This window comes from Strigops habroptila, chromosome Z (assembly GCF_004027225.2).
Source record: "Strigops habroptila isolate Jane chromosome Z, bStrHab1.2.pri, whole genome shotgun sequence".
In the NCBI taxonomy this organism is placed as follows: Eukaryota; Metazoa; Chordata; class Aves; order Psittaciformes; family Psittacidae; genus Strigops; species Strigops habroptila.
The window spans coordinates 60,120,765-60,135,958 of record NC_044302.2 but is presented as its reverse complement, the minus strand read 5'-3'; the positions used below and the strand labels follow the sequence as shown (position 1 = coordinate 60,135,958).

At 39.5% G+C, this 15,194-nt stretch overlaps 1 protein-coding gene across 4 annotated transcripts in view; it reads left to right on the top strand.

The window, feature by feature from the left end:
- The window catches only part of LOC115619908 (BDNF/NT-3 growth factors receptor), a 96,171-nt gene that overhangs the window by 50,684 nt on the left and 30,293 nt on the right, over positions 1–15,194 (top strand). For all 4 annotated transcript variants that reach the window (XM_030512907.1, XM_030512910.1, XM_030512908.1 and 1 more), the window contains exons 9-11: positions 3,502–3,534; positions 8,489–8,589; positions 9,854–9,953. In XM_030512907.1, the coding sequence (XP_030368767.1) occupies positions 3,502–3,534; positions 8,489–8,589; positions 9,854–9,953 (234 nt within the window). The remainder of the gene's footprint in view (positions 1–3,501; positions 3,535–8,488; positions 8,590–9,853; positions 9,954–15,194) is intronic.

Sequence of the window (15,194 nt, the reverse complement as noted above, 5' to 3'; positions counted from 1 at the left end):
TTATTTAATATGAACCTGGCTTCATTTTTTTAACAGAATAACAGTTCCTGTAATACATTCAGGTGAATTTATAATTTTTTGTCTTTGATCCAAATCTCTTCTCCCCTATACACTGAAAATTTGCCAGTTGTGACCTTTTAAATCAGTAAATAGAACTATAGGTATTCTCCAAATTAGAAAGACAGCATTATTTATTTATTTATTTATTTGTTCGTTCCATCCGCTTTACAGTCATAAGGAATGTAAATCTCCTAAGATAATATCTCACAAAAATACTATAGATGAAACCGGACTATGCATAGACAGGATGTAACTGCACTAGAAATCAGTTCATGCATAGTGGATGACACCAAACCAGTCGTAAAAATTAACAAGGGAAATTGGTTATCTACTTAGCCTCCTCAATATTGTTTTTATTTTTTTTCCTATGAGAATCATGGCACTGAAATTTAGAAAAGGTCACAACTTTGTTGTCCCCTCCACTGAAGCTGGCATAAAAGCAAATGTTAAAAGAAACCAGAATCCTCTGTACATTGTATTACAATTTTTCTTTTAAACTATTACTATTTTAAGCACTGTCAGGCTTTTTCAAACCCTTAAAAGGCTTTTTCAGTGCTGTCGTTACTGTGTAGTTTCTTCTTTTGGCCCGCATATTGTACAATGAAGCATAAAGATTAAGGCCCACACCCTGGTATTATGCTCATTTCCATGCCTTCCTGACTGAATTAAATACCAGCCCTGATGTTTCATGGGGTGGGGTATACTCACTGAGCTTTAAACTGATTCTCTGGTTATTGCATCACTTACGGGCAAATGCTTGAAGGTAAAAACAAAAGGAATAGAAAAAAAAAACCCACCTCACCTATAATCCATATGTCTATCTAAATTAAATACAAGTAAATCTGAAGCATGTTCTGTCATCAACAGTGTAATACTCCACTTTCAAAGTTGCATGAAACATGATGACATGGTTTGTGCTAAGATGCTCTCAACTTCCAGCATGCTACGTGCAGAACATTTTTCACTGGCCCAAAGGATGCAGGCATAAATGAGAGGAAACCGGGTACCACACTGAAATTTGGATTGAGTTAATGACAACACAATTAATGTTGTAAATTAAGACTTTGATTTAAATATGAAGGCCTGGAAAAATAAATTTCATATTCTATTAGCTAGATTTTTAACTAGCTTTAGTCTGCTAAACTTCTTGGATTCCTGTAAAGTTCTTCTTGCTGAGGATGACTTGATTATTTTCTATTACACTGCAACAAACATTAAGCAAGAAATGTTCATGTTTTATTCTGGAGGCTGTTCTCATAGTTGATCCAAAACAGCTAATAAATGTGGGAGAGGTTCTTACCAATACTAAGTATTTTTAATTAAGCTTATTAATCTTCCAGCTCTGTACTCTAAAATTCAGCTGAAGGAATCCAAGTCAGATATATCTTGTCAAAGTAAAAGAATATGTCAGATATGCCTTAAAAGTAACATCTTGCTTGTGCGGCATAACAACACGGGGCTGTTCTGCAGAAATATGTTTTTGGATTGAGTCTTCTGCTGCTGCTTTATTTTGAAAATGTAAACTTTATAAAGAAAGAAGAAAGCAAACCAAGTGTAGTTGATATAGCTTATAAAGATGAGCGAATAGGATAAGTCTCTTTATAGTTTATTTATGCAACAACCTGTTCTACCAGAGACCAAAACAACAATGCTGTTCTGTGTTTGCCTTGAAAATAATTGTGTGTAAATGTGCAAAATGACTGTGGTGAAGTTTAATGTTAGAGCTTCAACAGATGTTCTGTTAATTTGAGTAGATACATTTCTATGAATGGAATACTGAATAGAAATCTGGTGGTTTTCCAGCATCTTGTTTTTTGCAAATCTATTTGAAGTGGAGTATTTAGTTATGTAAAAGATATTTGAATGGAGTTTATAACTTTCTAGTTTATATCCTTGGCAGGAGTTTGCGGGTTATACTAGTCTGATTACTTTATTGCTATTCCAGTAGACAGTAACAAAAAAGTTGCCATTTAACTCAGGAGTAGATGCCTGGGAATATTTTTGTTGTTCTTTTTTCCCTTCAGATTACAGAAGGTAAATTAGAAATATTGTCTTTGAGCAGATGGATGTTTTATACTGGAAAAACTGAATCCATGAACTTTTATGGACAGAAAACCCTGGTCAGATGTTGGTAGTACAAGCTTTCTTCACTTGTTACTTATTTCTGCAGATTTACATGACAGTTCTCATGGGGTCTATTAACCTGTGTCTCTGGATACTAGAATATCTTCAAATGCATTTTAAAATAAACCTAATTATCTGCTGCCATTCTGCAAATAGGTTGCAACTCTGTTTGGTATTTTAAGTACAGATTCTCACACTGTTGACACAAGCAAAAATAATGGTGTTCTGGTCATACTTCATAGTGGCTTCGTGCCTGTGTAATGCCTGGATTTACTACTATGGATTTACTGTATAGTACTATAAACAGAATTATGCATTCTGAAGTTTGATTAATCTTTAGAGATTTTAGCTATCTGTTAATTTTATTTCCAAACCAACAAAAATGAAAGAGTAACAATATGAAAGAGTTGATTAGGAGCCTACCACATAAAGCTGTGCTGTAAAACATTATAGACCAGAATGAACGGGTATGTTGAAATACAACGCAAGTATCTTTCGAAGTTCAACTAGTGTAATAATGCACTAATTTCAGTGGACGTTCTGTGCATTATACTCACGTATGTGCTCAGCCTTACATATGTGCAGTAATTAGAAAAAGATGCAAACTGGAACTAGTAAAATTTAGAAAAGTGTTGACTAGATGGGTATCCATTTGCTCATGTAAAGGCTGGCTTCCGAGACATCTGACTCTTCTGGTAAGAGTTCTGTCTGTGCATCAGCTGTGCAGCTGGCGTTTAGAAACATCCTTTTACAAAGCAAATTAAATTGTGCTGCTTAGGTCATTGCTACCTCTAGCTCTTGACTTGCCAGCTCAGAGCTAAACCGGTTTGCTCTCACACTGACTTAATAGCAAAATTTTTGTACCAGGTAAAAGTCAGTGATTGTTAATGCTCACTGAAATCTGCTTCCACCTACGGTCAGGAAGAATTTTACCACCAATTTTTCAACAGTTATTCAGTAGTAATTGTTGCGCTTACTCCATATATACGTTAATAGTGGAAAGCAAAATTTTGCCCAGTTGGGAAATATGCCTGCCTTTGCCAGAGCTAGTGCCCTGTGCAGTAACTGTTTTACATGGAGCAAAATAATAACCTTTGGGATAGCTCTAACATTGCTGTAAATGTAATTTGGTAAACAGGTAATGCGATATATTGATGTTGCTTTGCATTTGTGTAGGTATCATTGCTACTGCAAATAACATGTCAACTCTTAAAACAGTTCCCGAAGAAATTCTTACTGTCTCAGCATTTGCAATCTATTTACAAAGCTTTTTCCTTCTTTCCCTTTTTTTTTTTTTTTTTTTTTCTCCATGTACAGGTAGTGGCCCAATTGTGGATCCAGACGTTTATGGTATATATTTGCTTTCCTTTTTCTTTTCTTTAATGATAGAAGTGAAGGAACTGAAACCATTAAAAGATTGAATGTCAGGCTCAGTTAAATTGAAATAGCACATATTATAACACAGTTCTGAAAGGTACTTTGTATTTTTGGTTCTTCTCCTGCCTTGTGTTATTTAAGATACATGAGTGCAATATTACATTTCACTTACTCTGCTGCTTTTGATTCACATTAAGAGAAGCATAAATCCACTGCTACTAATGGTTGCAGTTGGTCCTGTAGGATGACAGCTGTCTGATGTAGCTCACAGGCATGAGATTTCGTGAACCCTTTGGAGGCATTTCTTGGAGGAAAGAGAGTTGGTGATTTCTCCTTATATAATTAATTTTTTCAGGGATGATTCCATACTTGTTTTGCCTCCAAAAACGTGCCCCTAAATCCCACTTAAAAATGAGGTTGGCACACGTAAGTTTTCATGTAGGCAATTTATTTTGCTCCGTCAACTCATTTATACCTTCCCTTAATCTCTCTTGCATAAGCAGACCATCAACTCAGTGATACCTGAGTGTGTGCCAGAAGATTTGATGACACACTGTTCACATTAGTTTTTTAGTTAGGTGAAATGTTTTGGTCTGTACCTAGTGAAAGCTAGTGTACACTAGAATAGAGGCTGCAGATTGAAAAGCGTAATACTTCTGGTATATTTCTGGTGAGTAGGAAAGTCCGTCCTAACCAACATACCCAAAAACACCCTTTAACTTCCAGTAGAAGCTGGATTCTGTTTGGCGTACTTTTTATGTGGATGAAATGGCCCATGACTCAAGTTTCCTTAAGCTCATCTAAATGTTATCGCTTTGATTCCATTCCATGTCATTAAACTTTAGCAAATGCGCAATTGAAGCATCAGTTTGGCTTTAAGTGCTTAGAAATACTAAAGGATAGCTTCCTCTCCCTCTTTTTCCAAATTCTTTTTTTTTTGGGGGGGGAGTGGAGATAGGAAGGTGGTAATGGTTTACACAATTTCTTACATGTGTTTATTATATAAGCTTTATGCAGAAAGATTTTGATTGAGCTGTTTATCAAGGTCCTGATGCCTGGGTATGGCTTTAACCATGTGAGTGCTGTGCTTCAATTGACTTGGGTAGGTTTCTGCTAAGATGTGCACTTCGAGTTGTGCTAGCAGATCACAGCCTGCAAGACCTAGTCCTGATGAAAGCAGCCTTCCTTTTTATTCTTGGCTTTTCTTTTTGCTGTTTGAAACTGCCGTCTTTGATCTTTGTTTCAGTGACTCAGTGCTTGCTTTGAGAAACACTTCATAGTCCAGAGTGTTTCCCTGATTACTCCAAATTCAAAAGTCCAGTTAGTGAGGTGAATGAATGAGGCTGGCTGGAAAGTGTAGGAACTGCTGCACTTCCTTTGAAGAACCACTGCCTGCATGGCTGTCAGTGGGACCTGTGGGATGTGCTCCCCTTCCAGAGACTGAGCGGTTTTCAGACCACTCTGTGCTAACCTGTTTACCCACAACTTGGATTATGCGGGAAGGAGGATTTAAAGTGCACACATGCACCACCCCTCCTGCAGTCTTCCTTTTAAAATGCATTTTCAGAGCCCCGTGCTAATCATGTTGTGAATGTGCCTAGGGTAAAGGCAGCAGCAGAGGGTTTGATCCTACAGGGCGCTGGGACTGGCTGTGTGTCTGTCAATCTGTTGGCTACCATTAAAGTTAATGAGAGCTGCAAGGTTCTTCCCTGCAAGTGCTGGGATGCTGCAGGGCTAGGTCTCCCCACAGGGGTCCATCATGGCAGGGCCTGGCAGCCAGGGCTGTCCCACCACCCCAGCCAGGAGCAAGCCAGGGCAGCAAGGGAACACCAGCGCAGCCCCAGCCCCAGCACTGGGCACTGCCCTGATGTGAAGGCCAGGCCATGGGCCCGCAGTGGAGCGTTTCACTGGGCACAGCTGGGCAGGGCCAGGCTGCGAGGAGGTGGAGACAAAGGCAATGGAGGGCAGGGGGTCCCGGGTGCGAGTGCTCCTTTGTGTGGAGCAGAGTCCTTCTTAGCTGGATTAAGTCTGTCCCTTGGGAATTGACCATCGAAATCCTGCGCCCTGCGTGAGGTGGGAGTCCCGGCTGCACGAGGCATTGCCTGCTGCAGGTGCAGAGCACTTGCTAGTGCCTCCAGCTCACCTCTGTGGCACCTCTTAGAACAGGCAGAGAGAGAAGGCTGTCTTGGCCCCATCTGGGATGTAACGGAGAAATAAGGTGACTCACCTGGGACTGAACAGGAAATCAGGTGCAAAGCCAGCTTCTTTATCTCTGAGTTCACATCTTTGTGCCATGCTGCTTCTTCTAATGTGATAGTGAACATGAGAGAGACCACATGCCCCGTATGAGCCAGCCCCACAGAGGACTGTGCAGAGTGACCCTCCAGTGCTGCTGTGACTCTGCTCTTCTCTGTATCCCAGCCACCATGTGCCTTGTTTGTGAAATGGCTGCCAAATACTGCCCAGCCTCAGCTGCGATTCTCCGTGGTCAGTGTAGCCACAGGTGGCTGTATGAGGTATGCAGCACCAGAGAACCTGCCCTGAAGCGATGGTAATCCCACATAGCATGAGTCAAGAGGCGTGACTGTATCAGAGTGCTTGGTGTCTATGTCAGGATTTCATAGTGAAATGAACAGGCATTTGTTTAACCCAGAATCACTGGTTTTGGTTGGATAGCTATTGCATATGTTTTCCTTGTCTGGCTCACCCATTTCAAGAGGCTTTGAAGATCTGGCACTAGTTCAAATGCGACCACTTCACAGTTATACAAAGGGGAATGGCAGTGCACCAGTGTACCAGCATGGCCTACTTTAGCTCTTGCCCATTTTGATATAAAAGTGCATTCAGAGGGTTCACAGACCAGACGTGAACCAGTCTGCTTAGTTCTCGTTAGTCCATCAGGTGTGATTTCCAGTGCCTTAGTATAGTACCTATGTATAGCATAAACAGAACTGCAAATAGCATCAGCTTTTGCCCACCGCTGTATTTACACGTAAAATTAAGAGCAAAAAATTTCTCTCTTCAGAGTTTGTATTACAGACCCAGAACAGCAAAGGCTCTAAGTACTTGTTTTCTGTATTGATCTTTTAAAGCTATGATTAATATAGGGTTGATCAAAACTGTATTTTTGAGGATTGTCCCAGCTAATTGTAAAGGAAGCCAAATCTTGTAGGCTGAGGTACTTGTTACAAAGCAGGCTCTCCCTGAGAATGAATGAAGCGAAGTTTTCTCCTTTGCTGTGGCACAGCCTGCAGTCACGGTGGTGAATGGTCTGCACAGCACCTTGTCCAAATGTCCAGGCTGCTTATGCAAGTGAGCCATCCTGGCCAGGTTTGTGCTGCCCAGACTAAGGAGTGCTGTACATTTGCCTCTTGCTACTGTTATAACTTCTCTGCATAGGATGATATAGGCATTGAGATGCAGTGCTGAGTCAAAGAATTGAAATGTTAAAAGACCAGGAAATTGAATTTGGTTTCTCATGAAACCTTTGTGTACTTAATATGTATTTTGGCTTGAAAGAGTCCCATCCTTCAGCATGCATGGTGTAGAGCCAAAATAGACTACCTGACTGTATTGACTGTAGCACTGGTGCCAAAGGTAGCTGTGTAGCTTCTTCATATACCAAAAAATCTGCAGTCTGCCAAGTGCTTTGCAGAAAGCAGATGTGTTCATGCATGCATGAAGATCAAAAGCCCAGTGCAACTTACTGCTAGCATTGCCAGCTGAGCTCTCCAAACTGGCCTTGGGAGCTAAAGAAGAAAACCCTCTGAGGCGCGGGCCCTCTCTGCCCTTGCTCAGGAACAGTTCTGTGGTTGGAATAGTTCCTGCCTCTGTAGGTAGTGAGAGCTATGCCTCTGCACTCTGCCTTTTTAGATTCATAGTTAAAATTTAAACTGTAGGCTTATGGCACTGATTTTAATTGAAACATGTAAAGACATATGCAGTTAATTGCAAATTTAAATTACAGTGCTGGAGGTGCATTTTGCCATAGATGCAGTTATTGCCCCTGTTTGTTACTTTCACCTGCACACATTACAGTTGTAAAACTGGAACATTATGTGTATTTCCAGATGTAATCATAAAATATATGAATTTTTAATTTTATTTTAATGCACTTTTCTCTAAGTTCATAGTACACTATTTTTTTTTTTCCTCGTATAAATAATTTTGACAGTAAATCATGGTCTGTAGATATGTGTGTTTCATTTTTAAATAATGATAAATAATTAAGCCATGTTCGTTCTTTTTATAGAATAGTTCTGGATTCACCCCTGCAGATCTATCAGTGGAATTATTTTGATAAATCAAATTAATCAAATTTCTTCATACTATTTCACTTAATTTTTTAAATGTTTACTTGTATGGCAGTTTATGATGCTCAACTGTAACCTCTGTGCACACAACACTATTTTTTATTATTTTTTAAGTGAAGAAAACCAGCTATTTCACATTTGATAGTAATAAAAGTAGCTACAAACCCATCTGCCAAGTTCTTCTCAGCTAAACAAAAGGGCCCAAACTAATTGCTAAGACTGTCCTATATTTGGCTAAATACAAGGCTGGAGAAGTTCAGTGTAGAGGGCAGTCTTTCATTTTTAATGCGAAGTCAGAAGCGCATAAAAATAGCATCCAAAAAAATGGATGGAGTTCTTATTTAACTCTAGTTTTTCTAGTAGAGATACAAATTATGGCATAGATGGCTTCTGTTTTCAAGTCTGTCAGTCACAACACATTTGTTTGATTATCTGCCGCAAGGATCCTCCCCAAATGTTCCAGCTACATTAGCAATTATGTATTTTTTCCAAAGAGCTTAGAGCCCTGAGAGTTGTTAGTGGCTTCACCGTCTTAGAGAGCAGAAGTAATAAAGACAACTCTTTCCCCTCTAAGGTTACAAAATTATAAAAGCAACCTTTTTTCCTTTCCTAAGAGTATGAAACCACGCCTAATGATCTTGGAGACACCACAAATAACAGTAATCAAATCACTTCTACGGATGTTTCCAACAAAGACAATGAAGATAGCATCACTGTAAGTATATACATTGTTTCCTGATCTGTAATCTTGGCGGACTTTCTGGCTATACAATTCACAAAACTGCGGAGATTGCAATAGGACTCTGAGCTACCAGAACACTGGAGCTATTACTGTGCTGTGATCAAAACTCAGGAAAAAAAGGGAAAAAAGAAAATCAATGCTCCAGCTCTTGTCCTCCCCCCTGTTTTTTGGAAGAGTGAATCACTTTTCAGTACAAGTAAAATTGCTAGTTATTTTGTGTCCTGCTTTTCAAAACAACTAACTGTAATTTTTTAGCCTAAGACTTTTCTCCTTATTTTAGCCAAGAAGAACAACTTTTTATTTACAAAACGAAGACATCCAAGGTAAATTTTAAGATCGCTGTTTGAATTCCAGTCCTGAAGTCAGCTCCTCCTTATAGAGAGGATGTGCTGCAATGAACTTTCAAATTCTAACTGTATGTTTTAAAAACATGATTTCATGTAGGTTTTTCATCTAATAATTTGCAGTAGATTTTAATGTAGGTAGATGAATTGGTGGGCCTCTTCTTTGCATCCTTGCTGTCATGCATCTCGTGCTCTCCAATACTGAATTGTTGGAAACCAGTAATGGCTGGCCAGCCTGGTTGCTACTGCAGCCTTCCTGTATCAGTGACTCTGTAAAGCACCAGGCAGTGGAGCACGTGTGCATTTGTGAACCAGAGAGCAGACTGTGAGTTGGGACACTCTGCTAAAACTTCAGAGGATCCCAGGCAGTCTTGTCTCGTTGGATAATAGAATCATTGCATATCTGAGGTTGGAAGTGACCTCTGGAAACCCTCTGGTCCAGTCCCCCCTGCTTAAAACAGGGCCAGCATGGTTGCTCAGGTCTGTGTCCACTCTGGCTTTGATATCTCCAGGGATGGAGACTCCACAGCCAGTGTGGGCTGTGCTGTTGTTCAGCCACCCTCACAGTAAACGTATTTTTTTCCCCAAGTGCTTTTGTTACATGCCAGTCTGCTGAAAGGGAAAGGGGTGATGTGCACTTCCTCCCACCTGCCTTGAATGTGTAGGATATTGAAAAAGTTGCTTTCAGAGGTGTCTGAATCTGTGTTCTCCACAGGATAGAAGAAACCTCAACAAGTGACTGTTTTCTGTACTTTTTGATCCGAGTGCAAATGTTTTCCAGTTGAAACAAATCTTTCTGCCTAACTGGGTTAATCTGAACGTATGCTAAATGTCTTTGAAGTTCAATCATGAAAACAAAACAAGCCAAATTTATTTGTGCCCTGTTTTTTTAGGTATATGTCGTGGTAGGAATTGCAGCACTGGTGTGCACGGGCTTGGTAATAATGCTTATTATTCTGAAGTTTGGAAGACACTCTAAGTTTGGGATGAAAGGTAAGCAGGGTTCTTTTTATACCTTCCAGAATTGTTATGGGTTGTATGGGCTGATACTATAGGTTTCTGCACTGAGAGCAGTCAAAATAACTAGATAAGTGCCATTATATTTAGTGTTCATCAGGTAAGTAAAGGCAGAGGCAGATGTAGGCAGAGTGTAGAATTTTGGATCAAACTCTTCTGCTTTGCTTTTTTTTATTGTGACAAATCCCATTTCTCCCCCTTCTGCTGCAAAGTCCCCTGGGACACTTCCTGCAGCAAAATATTACTTGAGTCAGTGTAGGTAGGTAGGAAGATAAGAAATGAAATCTATACTAATGAGTTTGATTACAATAGTTTGATGAGAATCTGTGCTGTACGTAAGAGGTACTTCAGACCATACTACAACGTCACATTAAGATGATACATTCAAGAGGAAACAATGGCAAGAGCAGAAGGTGCATTTGCAGTGGATCCTGTCATACTGGTGCTTTCTGACAGATACGTTTTCTTGAGCTTCTGTTTGTATCTGTGGAAGTAGCAGCTGGAGAGAGTAGCAAGTGCTCATGTTCCTGTGGAAGGAGAAAAATCTAAGCCCTTCCATTTATTCATTTATTTATTTTACAGCCAGATGGAGGTATGTGTAACACGGAGGTACCTGCAACAACTCCATTACTATATTATTTTAATGGTATCATCAGTCCGTGTCTGGCAATGTGGGTGAAATTGTGTTAAAAAAAAAAAAACAACACCCTCCCCCCACACTTGCTGCTTTGTTGGGAGGACTAGAAGGTTCTTTGCTGTGTGCTCAAGCTTTTGCTCTTAAGATGTGTCTGTGGGGAGAGTGGTAAGTAAGCTTTCGGTACGCTCCTGTTAATGGCATGTCCTTCCTCTCAGCTGTCCTGATGACATAGTACCACATGGATCAATATTTTGGTAACCCTTACATGCTCTTGACAAGTGCTCTTTTCAGAGATGTCTAATCTATATTTTGTGTTCCTATATTCTGTTTAGAGAATAGACCCTGGAACAAATGAGATTTGAGCAAAGCAGAAATGTAGTTGGTGCAGATTAGCTTGCTGGCATGGTAAACTTTCCTCCCACCTCCTTCTGGTAATACGTAGTCTCTGCTCTTTGAGGTGGCATTGGAAGAGGACGTTCATAGTGAAATAGCCTGAATAGCAATATAGAGCCAGCAGAATAGAACTGCAGAATTTTGGCCAAAGAGTAGAAAAAACTTTCTGCCACTGAACAACAGTTCAGTGTAAATTTTGTGTCTGAAGTTTCCTGAATTGCGTGTAGAGAGCTGAAGTAGGTGGAAGCTGAACGAGATCAATGTTGAGAAATGTCTGATGTTAGCTCTTTAAAGCTGAATGCTTGTTAGGTTTTTAAAAATTTTCATTAAATATTTCAACACAACGTTATTGAAGGAACTAGGAAGTATACTCTACCCTGAGGGAGAATGCACAAAGTTGCATTTTGTGTGTTAACATGTGAAGTTACCTTCCAGGAAGCTCCTTACAAAGTGGTTGTATTTTAGTATCTTCAGGTATAACTTTTTTCACAAAAGTAATGCCCTTGGCTGATCAGTAAATTTGACCTTGGTAGTTTTTTATTGCAGAATTATCCATGCAGCAAGGATTATGTGAAATTATGAAAAGGCAGCAACCTCATATATGGTATTTATTTAATTCTTTAATTTATTCTGTAATTCTTCTGCATTTGACCTGTGATGGTTAGGAAGATCAGTAAAATGAGTTCACACTTCAGGTACATTCCTTCAAAAACTAACTGCAGGCATGGTATGTGTGATATGATGAAATGTCACTATGAGCTACAAATAACTCTTGAAAGGAGTTACCTTCAGTTTTCCCTGAAGTGACCCTCAAACTTCTGCAAAGTTTGCATTCTCACCTGAGCTTCACAGTCTGGATCTATCCATAGTCCAAAGTCCCATATACACCCTCTCCATTTATCATCATCAATATTACTGAATTTATATTAAAGCAGTATTTAAAGACCAGTGATTAGAGGACCAGATTGATATGTAATAGCCAGACTAATAATAAAATATTACCTGCTCTGAAAATCCTGCAGCATAAGTACATGTTGAGAATTTGTAAATGAAGATAAAAAACCTAGGGTATTTGAGCATGAGGAAGATACAGCGAAGGTGAAGAGAAGTTTTTTTACAGTCAGCATTGATCAGTACAGTACATTTAAAATGTGTATCTTGGAAATTCTGAATAAAAGGATCAAGCCAGCTACCTGTGAACTCCATGAGTCGTTTGCCATTGAATTCACTGACAGCAAAATTAGTCCTAAGTTAGCATACAGGTATTGTGTCATAGTTGGTTTAATAAACAGTCTTAGTAGGGACGTGGGAAGGAGTAAAATATCCAGATTGCCGTTGAAAATATTTATAAAACAAGATGAAAACAATATTCTTTTCAAATCTTCTCCAAAATACTGATGAATATTTTGCATTCATAAGAAGCTTCCTGAGTTACATCAGGCAGAAATGCACAAAAGGCTGTGCTTCACTTTTCTGTTACCTTGTGAAAACACAGCACAATCACCTGAGATGCCCTGTCATTAAACGTCTCCCCCCGCCTCTTCAGCAAGCAGTTTGGAGAAAAAAAAAAAATAGTGACTTGGTAACTGGAGCAGTCAAACTGGTGCTCAATGGTATTTTTCCTGTAAATCTGTATGTGGAAAAAATGTTCCACTGAAAATCAGAAAAAGAAATGTTTAAATAGGCAATCAGCACTATGTGTCCCATAGGAAATGTCTTTATATAAGGTATGAAATTTTTGCCCCATTTAGGTTTACAGTAGGCATCTACAGCTTCTTGAAGACATTGTTTTATGCCTCATAGTTTTAAATGTTGTTTTATCCCATCTTTTGTATGGGCATTATCTGCCCCTTCTTAGACTGTGTCCTTGCTGAGTCATTCTGTGCTTGAAGAGCTTGAGCATGGTTGAAGTGTGGGACTGATTGTGATAGTCCCCAAAAAGAGATGTGGAATTGGCAGTTGTGTCTGAGCTATGCTGCATCACAGCTACCCGTACCTGGAAGCACTGCACATGTTGAAGAGCCGCAGAGAGTATTACAGAGCTCGCATGCCCCCGTTGTCTTCTTTCCATTACTGTACTGGACAGAAAAGAGTCCAGTTTATGGGACAGGGAGCACCAGGTCCTCTGGAAGCTTCAAGTACTTTGGCAATACCAATCAGTGTCTTACCAAGATCTGTTGAAGAACTGTATAAAAATAACTTACCCTATCTTTTGGCTTCTCACTTTATTTTGTATATCTAAGATGAGGGAACAACTTGGGAGATGTTAATTTCACTCAATTACCTTTCCAGATTGTAGTAATAGAGTGTTTTTGCAGGTAAGGAGGACAAGCAAAACACTCCTTCACCACCAGTAACAAAAAGAAAACATTTTGTAGTGTTCTGGATTCTGGTTAAAGTTGGGTTGCACTGTACACGGCAATTGTTTTAATTTTTGCCCCGCTTCTTTTCACTGTCTTCTAGAGCTAGGGGAAATAGGTTCTGATGATTAACTTCAGGAACACTATTAGTACAAAACCGGTCTGTGATCTATGCTAGGAGAGACTTAAAATAGGTTTAGCAAAAAACCCTAATACTGTTCTTTCTACTCTGTGCATAAACTCTCATGTTGTGCTAGACTTCCAGACTGCCATTGCAAAAATCGTCAGAGTAACTGACGAATAGTTCTATTTCTCTGCTTGTGTACGTGTTAAACACCTTCTCATACAGGGTCTGTTGATAACAGCTTTGTGTGAAAAGCTGCTTTTGGTTGCTTGAATCTGAAGGTGAGGTTTTTAGACCCTTGCAAGATGCTGCAGCATAAATGGTGAAAGCTTTTTTTAAGTTAATCTCTTAAATGTGTTCATTAAGATTTGTGGGTTGCGCTTACGAAACACCTCGGCTTGCTTGCTTCCTGGGGGTTGTGAAAGTGCTTATGGTGGGAATTCACTGAAGGCTGCCAAGACAGCTCTTACCATTTTGTGTGTATTTCTGACTCCATCCAACCAGATTATGAAACTAAAAAATAACAAGGGAACTGGAGTAGAGGGAAAGGCTTGTGAGGATTTGTGGAAGAATAATTCTAGTCCTGTTTTATTCTGCCTCCCATGTTGAAAAATAAATGTAAACAAACAAGTAGTTGCAGCATAACCAACCCAATATGCAGTTTGCAAATATTACTATAGCAGCATGCCACAAAGCATGAATGTAAGCATGGAGGAAACTGATGGAACATAAATTAGTGGATAAAGTTTGAAATAGTGTAATTCAGTTAAAAGGATGAAAACATTTTTGCTGACTTGAACGGTAGTGAATTTTAGCACAGGGTGTCCCCATTCCAGCAACAAGGCAATAGTGCTCTTTGCTTGCTAGGAAAGCTCGAAATGGATGATTATGGACAAGAGTTTTATCACAGCTGCTTTATGGTAGAGATAAATGGAGTTTCTGTAGGTTTTACCAAAGCCATAAAGGACAGAGAACCCACTTCTCCCCAAAGCAGCCTGTCCTGTCTTTTAAGAAGTTAACAAATAGAATCTGACGGAAGTAGGGGGAAACATATGTGTACTCATCCCTTTGGGGTGAGAAGGGTTTTTTGAATGCTTATATGAAATCTCAGTCAGTGCTTTGAGCTTGCAGTGCTTAACGGTAGTGCAAAGGTAAGGGAAGAAATAGTCTGAAATTCCTATTGTACTTAAGCAGTGTCAGCTATCTTCTCGTGCCTCTGGACTTTGGTGTCATGCTTTGAAAGATGCTTCTCCTTCCTTGACTGCTCTCAGAACTACGTACTAGATCTGAACATAAGTCCTGACTATGAATGCTTCACCCCTTTCTTTGTCTTTCAAGTCTATGCAGTTTAGGGTACAGAAATTTGTCTTTCTCTGATCAGGTAATGAGGTTATATGGGTTGATTTAAGAATGAAAACAGTGTTCTTTTTAGGACAGACACCCAAGATACTGCCTTTCTTTCAAGACTTGCTAGCTGCTTGTCATCATTATTGAGTGTAAGCTTAAAATTTGGACTACCAGTCAGGTGCTGTGTTCTTTCACCAAGCAGATTAAAAATGTTATGAACACATCCCTGGATTTTGCCTGCCAAAGTCAAACCAGGGTATTTCCTCCTACTTCTCGATAGCTTTTTCTCTCAAGTGATTTCTGTAACTTTCGTGCTGGGCCATGAACTTCTTTGAGATCTTTGTAATTAACAGCAC